Source organism: Hemitrygon akajei, chromosome 19 (assembly GCF_048418815.1).
Source record: "Hemitrygon akajei chromosome 19, sHemAka1.3, whole genome shotgun sequence".
Classification (NCBI taxonomy): domain Eukaryota; kingdom Metazoa; phylum Chordata; class Chondrichthyes; order Myliobatiformes; family Dasyatidae; genus Hemitrygon; species Hemitrygon akajei.
In genome coordinates, this window is record NC_133142.1 from 63,797,323 (window position 1) to 63,811,899 (window position 14,577).

The 14,577-nt window shown below is 40.0% G+C and overlaps 1 protein-coding gene across 1 annotated transcript in view; it reads right to left on the reverse strand.

Moving 5' to 3' along the window:
- Nucleotides 1-14,577, reverse strand: part of traip (TRAF-interacting protein) — a 72,775-nt gene that overhangs the window by 32,770 nt on the left and 25,428 nt on the right. Inside the window, exons 9-11 of the mRNA XM_073072651.1 lie at nucleotides 9,040-9,127; nucleotides 5,189-5,278; nucleotides 294-382 (exon numbers count right to left, since the gene is read on the reverse strand). Coding sequence (XP_072928752.1) covers nucleotides 294-382; nucleotides 5,189-5,278; nucleotides 9,040-9,127 — 267 coding nt within the window. The remainder of the gene's footprint in view (nucleotides 1-293; nucleotides 383-5,188; nucleotides 5,279-9,039; nucleotides 9,128-14,577) is intronic.

The window sequence follows — 14,577 nt, forward strand, 5'->3', positions numbered from 1 at the left end:
TCAGGACTCTCTGAACATTAGCACCCCCCCACCATTAAAACAAAAGCCTTTCTATTCATTTGCCAAAAGGGATGACCTCACCTGGTTTCACCTGCAATGTTATTCCATCTGCAATGTCCTCTATTCAATTAACTTATAATCCCTTGAAGCCTCTCTGTATTCTCATAGCCCACTCTGCCATCTAGTTTTTAAATCAACACTTGAAGAAAAATGAATTTTAAAACATTTATTCATACAGTCTATAGAATATTTATAAATACTATGCCACAAGGTGGGAGAGCTAGGTCACCCACCTCTCAAAGATTAGACGGCTGATTGCTTCATTGGTTCGATTTGGTGTACTCAGGGACTTCTGTAGGAATTCCACCTTCTTCTTCAAGTTCTGTAAAACCAATATTGAATGCACTGATGAGACGAGAATCTCAGATGTCAGGAGCAGAGAAGATGACTGTTAAGGGCAAAGGCACACTATAGCTCCTCATAAAATAGGAGACAGCCATTTGGTTAGCTCTCAAAGCAATGCCATCTAGCCATTTCTTTCACTTATCTCCATGTGATCTTAACAGCGACTCCTTCAAGTTCATCTGCAGAAACAGCTTAATTTCTTCATTTTCCTCTCTTTTTCCTTTTCGGGGTAGGCAGGGTTATATTGGAGACCCTAACCTGGAGTTACACTCATACTTCGGTTCCTTGTGGTGGTTAGACCTGCTCCCAGGGACTCACATCTGGCCACTTTTCAAAATCCCAAGGATGCGGCCTAGAAGATGAGCATGCCTTTGGGGTTCCAAGTCCTTGCCGTCCCGTGGAGAGCTGTTTCAATGTTGGTGCCGCTGAATGAAGCGCCATGGGAGAAAACAGAACATTAGGGTGATCTCCTTTTCCATCTTTCTCATTGGTGGGAAAGAGTTTGCTGCTGATTACCGAGAACTTGGGGGGAGGAAAAAAAACAATGCAACAGACTTTAGCATCGCAAATCAGCAAGCTGTTTAGTTATATCTCCCCTCCCGCTGTGAAAGGGGGACACCTGTCTTTCCCTCTATTAGGGAGAGAGAGCCTGTGGTATGTCGGATTATTGGGTGAATGATTAATTTTCGTTGTACTGTAGATCACTGTCTTTCTCAGGGGCCTTGCTACTGCTTGCCTGGTGGGCGGAGGGTGCAGGTGCTTTTTTGTGGAAGTAAGTGGGGGTGGGGAGGGTTGTTGCTTTGCTGCTGCTAGTGTGTGGGGGGGAGTAAGGGGGCTTTTGGGGTTCTAACATTTTTACTGTCACTCATTTTTCAGGGCACTCTTCTGTTTTATGGATGTCTGTGAAGAACAAGAATTTCAGTATATATATTATATGCATTTCTCTGATGTTAAATGGAACTATTGAACTATTTCCTTGCAGATACTTATCAACTCCACCCTGATAACCACCTACATCAATGAAATTTAAAGTGACCATTTATACAAACCAGCAAGTGTTTGGGATGTGGGAGAAAACCAGAGCACCTAGGAAAACCCAAGTGGTCACAGGGAGAAGGTGCAAATTTCAGATGGCTTGAGCCTGGGTCAGTGGAGCTGTGAGCCACAGTACTGTAAAGAAGGGAAAGGGTGAATAATTTCTGGTGCATTCGATGAACAACATGAACAAATGAGCAAGCATAATATACAGCTTCAGAGTGCAGAGAAAATTTACCAGGATGTTGAGGACCTGAGTTATAGGGAAAGGATCAAAAGGTTAGGACTTCATTCTCTGGAGCATAGGAGAATGAGAGATTTGATAGAGGTATACAAAATATTGAGGGGCATACCTGTAAATAAAGTAAATTCCACTGAGATTAGGTGAGACTACAAATAGAGGTCATGGGTTAAGGGTGAAAGGTGAAACATTTAAGGGGAGAACATGAGAAGTAACGTCTTCACTCAGAGGGTGGTGAGAGCGTGGAACGAGCTGCCAGTGCAAGTGGTGGATGCTGGTTTGATTTCAACATTTGACAGAAGTTTGGAAAAGTACTGTACATGGATGGGAGGGGTATGGATAGCTATGGTCTAGGTGCAGAGTAATAGTTCAGCATGGACTGGATGGGCCTAACAACCTGTTTCTGTGCTGTAGTGCTCCATGACTCCATCCTACACCAACATAATTAGCTGCTGGTGAATTACTGGAAGACACCATTCTGCAGTACAAGTCCCTAGAGCACATTAGCTGATATTCTATTAATAATGAGCTCAAAAGCATTGTAGCACAGATTGTGGTCTATGCTTCAAATCAATACTCACATATAATATTTCATAACAAGGTATGGAATAGAAAGAGTAATAATTGTAGCTTCTATTCTCAGTATTAATTTTTTTTAAGTAGACAGGAATTAGAGTACAATATACAGCAGATACTGCAAACTGCCATACAGTCCTGATGCAGAGAGTCCACCCCAATGTCCTGTTTTTGTACTACGATGGGGGTAAAACCTCTTCAACAATTTGATGCTTCGAACTGCTTCTAGAAACATAGAAAACCTACAGCACAATACTGGCCCTTTGGCCCACAAAGCTGTGCCAAACATGTCCTTACCTTAGAAATTACATAGGGTTACCCATAGACCTCTATTTTTCTGAGCTCCATGTGCCTATCCAGGAGTCTCTTAAAAGACCCTATCATTTCTGCCTCCACCACCATTGCCCACAGCCCATTCCATGCACTCACCACTCTCTGTGTAACAAATTTACCCGTTATCTCCTCTGTACCTACTTCCAAGCACTTTAAATGTGCCCCTTCATGCTAGCCATTTCAGCCCTGGGGAAAAACCTCTGACTATCCACATGATCAATGCCTCTCATCATCTTGTACACTTCTATCAGGTCACCTCTCATCCTCTGTCAGTCCAGGAGAAAAGGCCGAGTTCACTCAGCCTATTCTCATGAGGCATGCTCCCCAATCCAGGACTCCTCTGCACCCTTTCTAAGGTTTCCTCATCCTTCCTGTAGTGAGGCCACCCAAACTGAGCACAATACTCCAAGTGGGGTCTGACCAGGGTCCTATATAGCTGTAATGTTACCTGTAGGCTCTTAAACTCAATCCCATGATTGATGATGGCCAATGCACTGTATGCCTTCTTAACTACAGAGTCAACCTGTGCAGCAGCTTTCAGTGTCCTATGGATTCAGGCCCCAAGATCTATCTGATCCTCCACACTGCCAAGAGTCTTACCACTAATACTATATTCTGCCATCACATTTGACCTACCAAAATGAACCACCTCACACTTAACTGGGTTAAAGTATACTATTTTTCATTTTATCGATAGATACTAAAAGTACTTCTCTTTGGTTGCATATTTTCACTTTTGAATATCTTTCCAGTATGACCTTTGAGGCTCAGCATCAATTTTTTTCAATATTCCTCTTGAGTTTTGCAACTTTAAAGGCACAAGGTTACAAAATAAACAATGTGGCATGCTGGTCCACATTAGTGAGTAATTTTCCTCATGGTCATCATGGCAATGTAGCAGCTAGCTTAATGTTTTTCAGCACCAGTGGCTGGGGTTCAATTCCCACCGCTGACTGCAAAGAATTTGCATGTTCTCCCCATGATCACATGGGTTTCCTCTCACATTCCAAAGACATGAGGGTTAGTGGATTAATTAGTAGTATTGATGTAGTATTAATGAAGTAGTAAAATGGATTCAACAGTGGCTGGATGGGAGATGCTAGAGAGTAGTGGTGGATAACTGTTTGTCAGGTTGGAGGCCGGTGACTAGTGGTGTGCCTCAGGGACCTGTACTGGGTCCAATGTTGTTTGTCATTTACATTAATGATCTGGATGATGGGGTGGTAAATTGGATTAGTAAGTATGCAGATGATACTAAGGTAGGTGGCGTTGTGGATAATGAAGTAGGTTTTCAAAGCTTGCAGAAAGATTTAGGCCAGTTAGAAGAGTGGGCTGTACGATGGCAGATGGAGTTTAATGCTGTTAAGTGTGAGATGCTACATTTTGGTAGGAATAATCCAAATAGGACATACATCTTAAATGGTAGGCATTGAAGAACAGAGTGATCTAGGAATAATGGTGCATAGTTCCCTGAAGGTGGAATCTCATGTGGATAGGGTGGTGAAGAAAGCTTTTGGTATGCTAGTCTTTATAAATCAGAGCGTTGAGTATAGGAGTTGGGATGTAATGTTAAAATTGTACAAGGCTTTGGTAAGGCCAAATTTGGAGTATTGTGTACGGTTCTGGTCACCAAATTATAGGAAAGATATCAACAAAATAGAGAGAGTACAGAGAAGATTTACTGGAATGTTACCTGGGATACAGGGAAAAGTTGAACAAGTTAGGTCCTTATTCTTTGGAGTGTAGAAGGTTGAGGGGGGACTGGATAGAGGTATTTAAAATTATGAAGGGGATAGATAGAGTTGACATGGATGGGCTTTTTCCATTGAGAGTAGGGGAGATTCAAACAAGAGGACATGAGTTGAGAATTAGGGGGCAAACACGAGGGGGAATTTCTTTATTCAGAGAGTGGTAGCTGTGTGGAACGAGCTTCCAGTAGAAGTGGTAGAGGCAGGTTCGGTATTGTCATTTAAAGTAAAATTGGATAGGTATATGGAACTGAAAGGAATGGAAGGTTATGGGCTGAGTACAGGCCGGTGGGACTAGGTGACAGTAAGCGTTCGGCACGGACTAGAAGGGCCGAGATGGCCTGTTTCCATGCTGTAATTGTTATATGGTTACATAATTAGTCTATCACATGAGTGTAACTGGGCAGCGCAGGCTCGTTGGACTGGAAGGGCCTGTTACCCATGCTGTAAATAAGTAAATTTCAAACAACAAGTTCTCTTTTACTGTTTCTGCTGTTGGATTCAAACACATGTATTTGAATTGACAGGGAGGCCAACACCTGCTTGCTTCTAACAGTGTTATCCAGCTCTGCAGTTCTAATAAATCAGCTGGATTTGGCACAAAATTTAATGACAATATTAATTAGACACCAAAATTATTACCCAAGTCTTCAATTGTATTAATTATTTCCAGGAGATGCAGATTTAAAGCAGTCAGAGTTATCAACCTGAAGTTGGTTCACAGAAACGCCTTAGAAATAAAATATCTTTTATGTTAAAATGAAACTTGATAAGAATATAGTGTTGTAAATCAATTTAGTACAATTTGGATCTAGTACTCAAAGTCACAATGCACTAAAGCCAAACGTACCATAATTTCCCTGTCTGCATTTTGCAATTCCTCCTGTGATGACTGCAGTTCGCCTTTCAGGTTCTTCAGTTGTGACATATACTTTTGCAACTAAATTAAAACAGAAACAGCAATTTCAAACTCAATACAGCATATACACTAGCTAAAGGAATTCAACAATAAAAGGGACTAGGAAAACAAATCAAGGAACATATTCAGCTTTTGAGGTTACCCTCACAATTCCTCTTAAAATATTGAATGTTTTAAAAAAAATTTGTTCTACCCACATTGAAAGCAAATTTCTAAATATCTCCTTTTTAGGCCATAGATGTACAAAAGCCTGAAGAGACACACGTTTCAGGAACAGCTTAATCCTCTCCGCCATCAGATTTCTAAACTGTCAATGAACCTATGAACACTATCCCTTGCTTTCTGTACTACTTATTTATTTAAATTTGTACACATACACACACCCACGCACACAGCAGTGTACAAAAGTCTTGGGATATATATTTGCAATTTTAAAAGGTAAAGGGTCATCATACCAAATATTGATCTTTTACTATTTACTGCTCTTTACGGTATTTTTTAATATTTAGAAACATTTAGTTATTTTTGAAACATCATTGCTTTACAGAATGTTTTACCAAGTGCCTAAGACTTTTGCACAGTACTGTACTTATTGCAATCTAGTTTTTATTATTACAATGTATTGCTGCTAACAAAACAACAAATTTCACGATATATGCCAGTGATTTTAAATCTGATTCTGATATTGCTAATTTGAAGTTTCATTTATCTTAGTTGCTCAGGTGCACTGATTTGATAGTTGTCTATCAAAGAGGAGCAACATTAGAAGTAGTTTTTACCAAACCTCGGGAGACAACAGTAGTAGTTTTTAACCAAACCTTCAAGATCAAGAAATTTCAACAGGGCCAACCAGATATTAGAAATGTGATCAGAGAGAGGATTCATCAGCTTCCTACAGGTGCATGTAGCCATGAAGTCCTGAGGCCAACTTTAGAGTAGCTGATTGCTCTGTGAGGAAATTGTATTCAATATGCCAATCATGCCCTAAGTGTTCTGGTCATGATGGCTTAATATCAAAACAGTATAGGTAAAAATATATCAGTGAAAGTTGTTCCTTAACAATTCCTACCATTTGAAACATTATGTAATTCTCAACTGAACAGATCTCTCATTATTTTGTTTCAAAAAGAGGGTGTATTGAGATATAATCAGCTATAATTGACTTGGAGAGGTACAACAAAGTTAGGTATACTATTGGCAAGAAAAATAGGAATAGTGGATTCCAGTTAACTGGGCCATCAGTTAATCAGAGCATCCGATTATCACTCTTAAAGAACAAAACCTAATCAGGAAAATAGCTGGATTTCCCTTTGTTTATTTGGGCCACTTAATTGCGATACGAGACTGTTGCCTATCAGTTTCTAACCTGTCAGTCGCAGGGCCATTAAGACAGTACACTGTGCTTAGAGTGAGGAGTTTTAAAAATAGTGTCAGTTATGTTTAAAAAGCAGTGATTTGTGTCACTGATAATTGGTGAGAAATAAGCAGTAAGACAATTCAGAAATGTTTTGCTCAATGAGGTTTTAAGCATTCAGGCTTGGAGATGCCAGAAATGGCCAGGAGTGAAAATGAAATGGATTTTACTAATTCAACAATGAAGAATTTGAAGGCATCAACAATCACCTTGATCATTAAAACGAAAATGAAGATTTGGAAGATGCAATCATCAAAAGGATTGTATCCTTTATCTACACTAGGTGCTTGTTCATTTCCAGTTAATCAAACGAACAGCAGAGTACACTGAATTCCTCTGCTGATAAATATTAGGACCTAAAACAATTTTATAGTACTGTAGTAATATTGATAGTGTTTTAATTTGTTCTGTTTTTCATTTAAATCCAATTTTTTTAATACCTTTTTAACTACTTCCTTGAAACTTCAGCTAATTGGAGCAGCCGCTTAATTGGGCCAAAACTGTCTGTTCTTGATGTGTCCCAATTATCTGCAATCCTTTGTATTCTCCTTCCTAATGTGGGGGCCTCTGCCTATCTAACTTGATTAGATATGAGACTAGTTCTGCTCAATTTTAACAACACAAGACTCTGTCCAGTTAAAAAGACAGTAGGATAAATTTCAAGGTCATCATCTTTGAACGAGGAAGAAAATCTTTAAGCAGAGTCACAGAGAACATCTTCTGTTTTTATATTTGGAGTTTGGAAGGTGAAAGGCAATGAACAAATTGTTATCTTTCTAACACAGGACTTTACCTGCATGATATCTGAAAGAATTGTGTAAACAGATTTAATAGCTGCCTACTTATAGAAATTAGTTAAAGACAACATAGAAAGAGCAGGTCATGGGATTAATACAAGTCTTTTGAAGCATTGGCATAGGCAAATTGACCTAATGAAGAAAGAAAGATATTTTCTAAGCTTTTTTACTAAATCATTTTAATAAAACTGAACTGTTATGATTGATAGGAAGTATTTCCTAGATTCTAAAATCCATGAAAGAATATATTTTGTGTATTTTGTAAACTGAAGAGATAAGAAATAGAAGACCAGTGATTTGCAAACACGAGGAAACCTGCAGATACTGGAAATTCAAGCAACACACACAAAATGCTGGTGGGACACAGCAGGCCAGGCAGCATCTATAGGAAGAAGTACGGTCGACGTTTCGGGCTGAGACCCTTCGTCAGGACTAACTGAAAGAAAAGTTAGTAAGAGATTTGAAAGTGGGAGGGGGAAATCCGAAATGATAGGAAAAGACAGGAGGGGGAGGAGCTGAAAAGGTGATTGGCAAAAGGAATACATATCTGGAGAAGGGAAAGGATCATGGAACAGGAGGCCTAGGGAGAAAGAAAGGGGGAAGGGAGCACCAGAGAGAGATGGAAAACAGGCAAGGAGTGATTGTGAGAGGGGCAGAGAGAGAGGAAAAAAAGAGAAAAAGTGGGGGGGATAATAAATAAGGGATGGGGTAAGAAGGGGAGGAGGGGCATTAACAGAAGTTAGAGAAATCAATGTTCATGCCATCAGGTTGGAGGCTACCCAGACGGAATACAAGGTTCCTCCAACCTGAGTGTGGCTTCATCTTGACAGTACAGGAGGCCATGGATAAACATATCAGAATGGGAATGGGACGTGGAATTAAAATGTGTGGCCACTGGGAGACCCTGCTTTCTCTGACGGACTGAGCAGGATCTCCCAGTGGCCACACATTTTAACTCCACGTCCCATTCCCATTCTGATATGTCTATCCATGGCCTCCTCTGCTGTCAAGATGAAGCCACATTCAGGTTGGAGGAACAACACCTTATATTCTATCTGGGTAGCCTCCAACCTGATGGCATGAACACTGATTTTTCTAACTTCCGTTAATGCCCCTCCTCCCCTTCTTACACCAACCATTATTATTTATTAATCCTCATCCCCCTTTTTCCTCACTCTCTGCCCCTCTCACAATCAGACCTTGCCTGCTCTCCACCTCCCTCTGGTGCTCCCCTCCCCCTTTCTTTCTCCCTAGACCTCTCGTCCCATGATCCTTTCCCTTCTCCAGCTGTGTATCCCTTTTGCCAATCAACCTTCCAGCTCTTAGCTTCATCCCTCCCCCTCTAGTCTTCTCTTATCATTTCGGACTTCCAGGTCCCCCTCCCACTTTCAAATCTCTTACCATCTTTTCTTTCAATTAGTCCTGACGAAGGGTCTCGGCTCGAAATGTCAACTGTACTTCTTCTTATAGATGCTGCCTGGCCTGCTGCGTTCCACCAGCATTTTGTGTGTGTTGCTTGAAAACCAGTGATTGAAGCTTTCCATCTATTAATCTTGAGGTATAACACTAACCTTGCAGTTGGAGGCAAAATTTTCTTTCTTGAGCTTCTCAGACGTATCAACAAAGGATTTAAATGTCTCCTTCAGGTTTTCATATTCCCTGCAGAAAATTTACATAATGACAAGGTGGGTCACTGAGGATAGCTCCCTGCACCTCATAAGGTGGACAGGGATTTTATGAAATAAGATTATAATTTATCTTAACATCCACAACAAATTTCTTTCATCAGGCTATTCAGTTGAAATAGAAGAATGCTTTTCAACACAGTTATTTGCCAGTTTGACACCAATGTAGATGTATTATGAACATTTTATCTTCAACCAACTACAATTTCTGGCCAGGCATTGAGAGACCATAATGGTTCAATCTGCAGATTATGCTAATTTAACCAAACTAAGCTGCAGTATTTTTTCAAATTGAATTTAGATACAGCATGGTAACAGGCTCTCCTGGCCCTACAGGTCTGCACCACCCAATTACACCCATGTGACATTGATCTACCAACCCATAAGTCTTTGGTATGTGGGAGGAAACCAGATCACCTGGAGAAAATCCACAAGAATGTATAAATTCCTCTCTGACAGCTGTGGAATTATACACAGATCACTGGCACTGTAATCTTATTCTTCTACATGTCAATCAAACCCCCTTTGATTCATCCCACTATTCACCTAAGTTAAGAGGCAATTTATACAGGTTGGGTACCTCTCATCCAACATACCAAAATCTGCAAATCTACAATATCAAAAAAATTTTTGAGCACTAACATTAAATCATGAATGGAAAATTCCACAAGGCGCTGCAAATATTCCCAAGCAATGCACAGCCCTCTGCGTACCATAGACAGTTCTGAGAAGTAATCCTCACATATGCAATGACCAGAAGTTAGTGAAAAATAGAATAAAGCGATAAGTGAAGATCTTGATTGTGGATTGAGTGAATTCAGTAGTGTCGGAGTGAACATATGCTGCTTAATCAAGAAACAAAGATCAATCATGATCAACTGAAAATTGAACGCAATTGTGAATATTCAGCAGACTTGTTGCAGAACTTGCAACAAGAAAATGCACTTTCTTAATCAGAAATTATTACTGCAAACAGTAGCCAATAACTTCGTTTTTAGAGCTAAGCTTTAGAACTCCCTGTATGACCTGGCATTTTTGTGGTGTGAACTGAAATCTTGAAGAATGGTGGGTACGTACTGAATTGAGGCAAGTGGGTCCGGGCCCAAGAGCGGGGAATGATCCAATGTTTGGCTACCGCTGGAGTGGACTTGGGAGCAATTCAATGTAGCAGAACCGAGGTGAAGCAGAGTCAAGGCGGTGGAGCCTGGGTCCGAGAGCGAGGAATGACCTGTTGTTTGGATGATTTTGGAAAGATCAGGTATGGGTCAAATTGAGACAGCAGGTTCCTGGCTCAAGAGCGCATCGAAGCGTCAGGGCCTAGGCTTGAAAGTAAGGAATGACCTGAGGTTTGGTCAATTTAAGCATTGGAACAAGCCAGTGTTCAGCTTGCTACTCTGTGAGGTTTACTCATCTCTGTGCTGAAATGAGGCTGTGGTCTGCAAATAATGGGCTCCTGGATCAGATGCAACTGGCTTCTTGGCTGTGGACTCATGTTCGTAAACTTTGGTTCTGAATGTCATTTGTTTACTTATACTGTTTACATGATTTGTTTTTTTTACACTTTGGGTATTTGATGGTCTTTTTTAAAAAATGGCTTCCATTGGATTTATTTGTTTTGTGGCTGCCTGTAAGGAGATGAATTTCAAAGTTGTAACAGTATACATACTTTGATAGTAAATGTACTTTGTCTTTCACTTGTTCATCGCACTAATGTTCAAATACTGCTTACTGACAGCACACAAACGCAGAGTTGGGAACGATGGTGATACCAAACAGCCACTGACTATCCAACTGGGTGGCCGATGTAGTGATAACTTACCTTTGTGATGGTTCAAATTATCAATTATATGCCCATTGAACCACAAAATATTACATTAAACTAACTTCAAAGTATATGTATCTAAAACTATCTTCAGGTTTATGTATAAGCTGTATATGTAATACAAATAGATTTTGTATTTAGACTTGGGTCCCATCCCCAAGGTACCTCAGTATAACAAATATTCCAAAATCCACAACACTTCTGGCTCCAAGTATTTCAGATAAGGGGTGCTCAACCTGTAGTAACATTAATTTGCCTAACAGCACATCAAAGGAGTGCATTTAGGAAATGCATGATGTTCTGCAGTCTCTACTTCCTGAGGAGATGAGGTCCTTTAACATCTGCCGGACGATGCTGAGGATGTTCTACGAGTCTGTGGTGGCCAGTGCTATCAAGTTTGCTGTTGTGTGCTGGGGCAGCAGGCTGAGTGTAGCAGACACCAACAGAATCAAAAAACTCATTCATAAGGCCAGTGATGTTGTGGGGGTGGAACTGGACTCTCTGACGATGGTGTCTGAAAAGAGGATGCTGTCCAAGTTGCATGCCATCTTGGACAATGTCTCCCATCCACTCCATAACGTACTGGCTAGGCACAGGAGTACGTTCAGCCAGAGACTCATTCCACTGAGATGCAACACTGAGCGTCATAGGAAGTCATTCCTACCTGTGGCCATCAAACTTTACAACTCCTCCCTTGGAGTGTCAGACACCCTGAGTCAATAGGCTGGTCCTGGACTTATTTCCACTTGGAATAATTTGCTTATTATTTAATTATTAATGGTTTTATATTGCTTTATTTCTACACTATTCTTCGTTGGTGTGACTATTGATTCCCTTGGGATCAATAAAGTATGTCTGTCTGTCTGTCTGTCTATCAAAGTACAAACTCAGCAGACAGCACCTGAGGTTGGGTTTGGATCTGAATCCCTGAGGCAACAGCATTACTGTGCTTAGCTCTGCTAAAAACTGTGTCTTTGAGTACGTTCTGGCTCACATGCGGTAATGTTCAAAAGCAATGGTTAAAAGGCCTTTATTACTAAATTATGTTTAATTGATGTTTTTCCCATGAATACTGTGTCTTAGTGCCATGTGCTTGTGATGCTGCTGCAAATAAGGTTTTCAATGCACCTATGCATTGTGCAAATGACAGTAAACTTGACTATGGCTATATTAACTGGATGCATAAGTTAAAAACAGGTATCATGGACAGATCCAAGACTGTGCAGTTGGATTTAGTATTTTGCGGAAAAAGGAATATAAAAATCCTGTGTAGGCACATGTGGAAATGTAGAAAAGCAGTGGTTATCTTAACTATAGATTCCCACAGCCACTATTAATTCAATGCCACATCAGCATTTCTGTACTTAAGCATTCACTATCAGATCTTGAATTTTGCCCAATAAAAATGTACACATTTTAGAGATTTCAAAGGGAGTTAGAATAATTTAGGATACTTAGATGCAACTGTAATGTATGTGTTGATCTAACTGAAGCAAAGAAATACATTACAAGTCAGAAGGTGCTCCAATGACAGTGAAGAACATTAATCCACTTTTATAATGCAGGAAGTACAATAGCCAATTAACAGCAAGGGAATACTGAATATTTATTAATTTACTGAGATACAGCATGGAATAGGCCCTCCTGGCTCTTCGAGCCATGCTGCCCTGCAATCCCTGATTAATAGAAACATAGAACATAGAAAACCTACAGCACAATACAGGCTCTTCGGCCCACAATGCTGTGCCAAGCATGTACTTACTTTAAAACTTATCTAGGGTTACCCATAGCCCTCTATTTTTCTAAGCTCCATGTACCTTAACCTTAGTCTAACCATGGGACAATTTACAATGAGCAATTAACCTACTAACCGGTATGTCTTTGGACTGTGGGAGGAAACCGGAGAAAATCCACACATTCCACGGACTCCTTATCAAGGACATCAGAATTGAACTCTGACACCCTGAGCTGCAATAGTGTCATTTTAACCGCTAAAAATGTGTTTATGACATTCATTATGGAACAACCAGCAGCCTGGCATTGATTAGATTTGAATAGGCTGGGCAGGGTGCCCAGGTCAACACTGATGTTGGGATATTGTAACTATGAGAGCAGATTGTTTGAGTCTGAGTAGTTTTTAATGGATAAGAGACTAAAGTGAATAAAATAATGACTCGAGACAGAATTAATAGGAAGTGTCTATTCCCTTCAACAGAGGGGTCAAAAAGTAGAAGGTTAATGGTGGGAAGATGGAGGCATCTTTCTATAACCTGAGTAGAAGAGATCTGGAACTTGCTGCTGAAAGAGTGGCAGACACAGATATCTTCATCACATTTAAAACATGTTTGTTTGCCTTCTTGAAGCGCTGAGATCTTCAGGGCTATAGCTATTGTTGTGGAAGGGATTAGACTGGAGAGCTTTTTTGACCAGCATAGTGACAATGGGTTGAATAATTCCTTCTGTATCATAAATTTTCTTTCATTCTATAACTCCACTTGATCCCTAAAACAGGCTGATGGGAAATTTTTTATATGACCATTTGGGGAAGCAGACAGGGCTTTGATTTAATATCTCACCTGAAAGATTACCTCAATGACAGTATGGCATTAACCCAACTTTGCAGAGAACTATCCATTTAGATATCTATGCTTTAGTCTCTGGACAGCAATTTGAACCTACAGTGCTCCGAGGAAAATATCAGCAATTACACCACAGCTGTACACTTTTAACATAGTCAGTGTTAGTTATCCATATTTCTACAGCTACTTCAATGTTTTCAAGGAACTATGAAAGATGTAATCCCTAGTACGCACTGTAATGATTCTCTGGCTCTCTTCTTATGACAGGTAATCTAATTCCAAGTTAATTTCTTAGCCATTCTGTGTAAGAACTATTGATCCCAATAATAATGGCTGTCAGTGCATTAAATGCACTTTCATAAAGAATCTCCTCTCACCTCAAAGGTGTTTCTACTCAACTAGCTCTAAAATGCCAGCAAAGACTATCGATAAGTTTTATTCAAATAGTCATCACTCTTTTGTCATCCCAATTAAAATACAGATTTGTTCATTTATTATGCTAATTATTTAGTTAAATATTTATTGGTCAGCTTTATTGTATTGATAGTTATGGTGCTTTCTCTTACAATACCTGGTCAATATAAAAAGATTGAAGGAAATGTCATGTTTGACAAATCTTATTGAATTTTTTGAAGAGGTTACTAGGAAAGTTGACGAGGGTAAAGCAGTGGATGTTGCCTATATGGACTTCAGTAAGGCCTTTGACAAGGTTCCACACGGAAGGTTAGTTTGGAAGGTTCATTCGTTAGGTATTAAAATTGAAGTAGTAAAATGGATTCAACAGTGGCTGGATGGAAGATGCCAGAGAGTAGTGGTGGAAACTGTTTATCAGGTTGGAGGCCGGTGACTAGTGGTGTGCCCCAGGGATCTGTTCTGGGTCCAATGTTGTTTGTCATATACATTAATGATCTGGATGATGGGGTGGTAAATTGGATTAGTAAGTATGCAGATGATACTAAGGTAGGTGGCATTGTGGATAATGAAGTAGGTTTTCAAAGTTTGCAGAGAGATTTAGGCCAGTTA